At 35.6% G+C, this 2,121-nt stretch overlaps 1 protein-coding gene across 1 annotated transcript; it reads left to right on the plus strand.

The window, feature by feature from the left end:
* Positions 1-10: 10 nt before the first annotated feature.
* Positions 11-1,984, plus strand: LOC140969041 (G-type lectin S-receptor-like serine/threonine-protein kinase SD1-1). Its single transcript, XM_073430254.1, has 4 exons — positions 11-695; positions 1,009-1,246; positions 1,329-1,479; positions 1,598-1,984. The coding sequence occupies exons 1-4, from the start codon at positions 488-490 to the stop codon at positions 1,982-1,984; spliced, it is 984 nt and encodes a 327-aa protein (XP_073286355.1). The 5' UTR covers positions 11-487.
* Positions 1,985-2,121: the final 137 nt, after the last annotated feature.

Genomic DNA, 2,121 nt, shown 5'->3' on the forward strand with positions numbered 1-2,121 from the left:
AATCTCGCTTGACCAAAGATGGAAGAGAGTCGTGTAATATAAGAAGTAGGCTTTCAAATGGCAAGAAATGTTTCAATGAAAAACACGATGTAGTAGAGCTAAAGATAACGATGTTCTCAAGTGAAGTAATGAACCTTTTGCAAAGATGATCAAATCAATGTGTCTAAAAAAACTTAGCTTCTTAAATAGTAAAACTTCTACAGGAAATTTCATAGTTGGAAAAAGAATGGAAGTTGTTAAAGTTTTGTAATTACTTCAAATTCAATGAGGCTGTATTTGCATTGATGGGTTTGGAACTAAGGACTTCAAATCAATAATAGTAAATCAATTTATTTGTCAGGATATTACATACTTTTGAGTCCTAAAACTGAATTTCAAACCTATCTTATACGGAATCATTTCAATTTTTTTCTTCAAATACTTTCTGCAAATCCAAATGTAACTTAAAAAATCACTACCTTACATGAACAAGCTGGTGCCTTAGGGCATGCTGGAAGGTGGACAAGAAATTGCAGTGAAACGGTTATCCAAGGACTCCATGCAAGGGCTAGATGAATTCAAAAATGAAATAATCTTTATTGCCAAACTTCAACATCGAAATCTCGTCAGGCTTATCGGCGGCTGCATCAATGGAGAGGAAAAAATGTTGATCTATGAATATATGCCTAATAAAAGCCTGGACATGATTTTATTTGGTGAGCACTCCAATTTTATATGCTCATATATATAATCAGATTGCATGAGAATTACAGAAACGACTATAACCTGAAACAATGAATTTACTTGCTTAAACATTATTCATTTCAATCATGCATAGCCATGCGTAATTATTTACTGTACATATCGAGTACTCTAATGCTAGCACAATGAATACCAATCTAACATATAAATCTGAGGTTCATATGATGGGCAAATTGGCAGTTCATCTCCTATAGCCAGTGAATGTTGGGCTATTGAACTTATTCATGCAATCAACAGAAAATACTGACCGTCGAATATTTTGAACAGACCAAACAAAAAGCATGTTACTTGATTGGAAAAAGCGCTTCAGTGTTATCAATGGCATTGCTAGGGGACTGCTGTATCTTCATCAAGATTCCCAATTGAGAGTCATACATCGAGACCTCAAACCTAGCAATGTATTGCTAGATTCAGACATGAACCCTAAGATATCAGACTTTGGTATGGCTAGAAGTTTTCGAGAGAATGAGACTGAAGCTAAGACACGGCGAGTTGTTGGAACATAGTAAGTATCTCAAAAACTCCACATGTCACTTCTAACCTAACATTGTTTGTGACTTTATATTAATATTAATTCTTTATTGTAGTGGCTATATGTCCCCAGAATATGCGATAGATGGCCTGTTCTCCACAAAATCAGATGTATATAGCTTTGGGGTCCTAGTGATAGAAATTGTAAGTGGAATGAGAAACAGGGGATTTTCTCACGATGACGACAATCTCAACCTTATTGGACATGTAAGGGTTGTCACTTAGATCTATCATCGTTAAAATTTAAGTGTTTAATAACAGCTAAAAACAATTAATAGTTAATATGTGGAAAAATATATAACACTGTCTTAAACAATATTTACAGGCATGGACACTCTATAAAGAAGGGAGGTCGCTGGAACTAGTGGATCCTTGTTTAGCTGAACCATTCTGCATCTCTGAAATGCTAAGGATAATCCATGTTGGTCTGTTATGCGTGCAAAAGAGACCAGAAGACAGGCCAAGCATGTTTACTGCAGTTTTTATGTTGAGCAACGAAGTAGTCCTTCCTGAAGCCAAGCANTACATTTTAGATCATAATAATAATAAAAAAAAAAGATTTCCATCCCCGCTGCTATGGCTGCAGACTTCTCTCCGCCCCTGCGCCATTATGCCTAACTTTTCTTTCAATTCGGCTTCTTTATTTCTTGAAGCCAAAACTCACTTGAAAGTGCTTTTGCCATCAACAAATTCAATCCAATTATGGAAGTAGACTGTAATCATGGTACCGGAAACTGGCTGCATGGATTCATATCTTCGTCCTTTATTTTTATTTTTTACTTTAGGTTCATGTATTTTAATTGAACTAGCAAGTAACACGTGCGTTGCACGTGGTGGATAAACGTTGTA

Source organism: Primulina huaijiensis, unplaced genomic scaffold (assembly GCF_012295235.1).
Source record: "Primulina huaijiensis isolate GDHJ02 unplaced genomic scaffold, ASM1229523v2 scaffold39815, whole genome shotgun sequence".
NCBI lineage: Eukaryota > Viridiplantae > Streptophyta > Magnoliopsida > Lamiales > Gesneriaceae > Primulina > Primulina huaijiensis.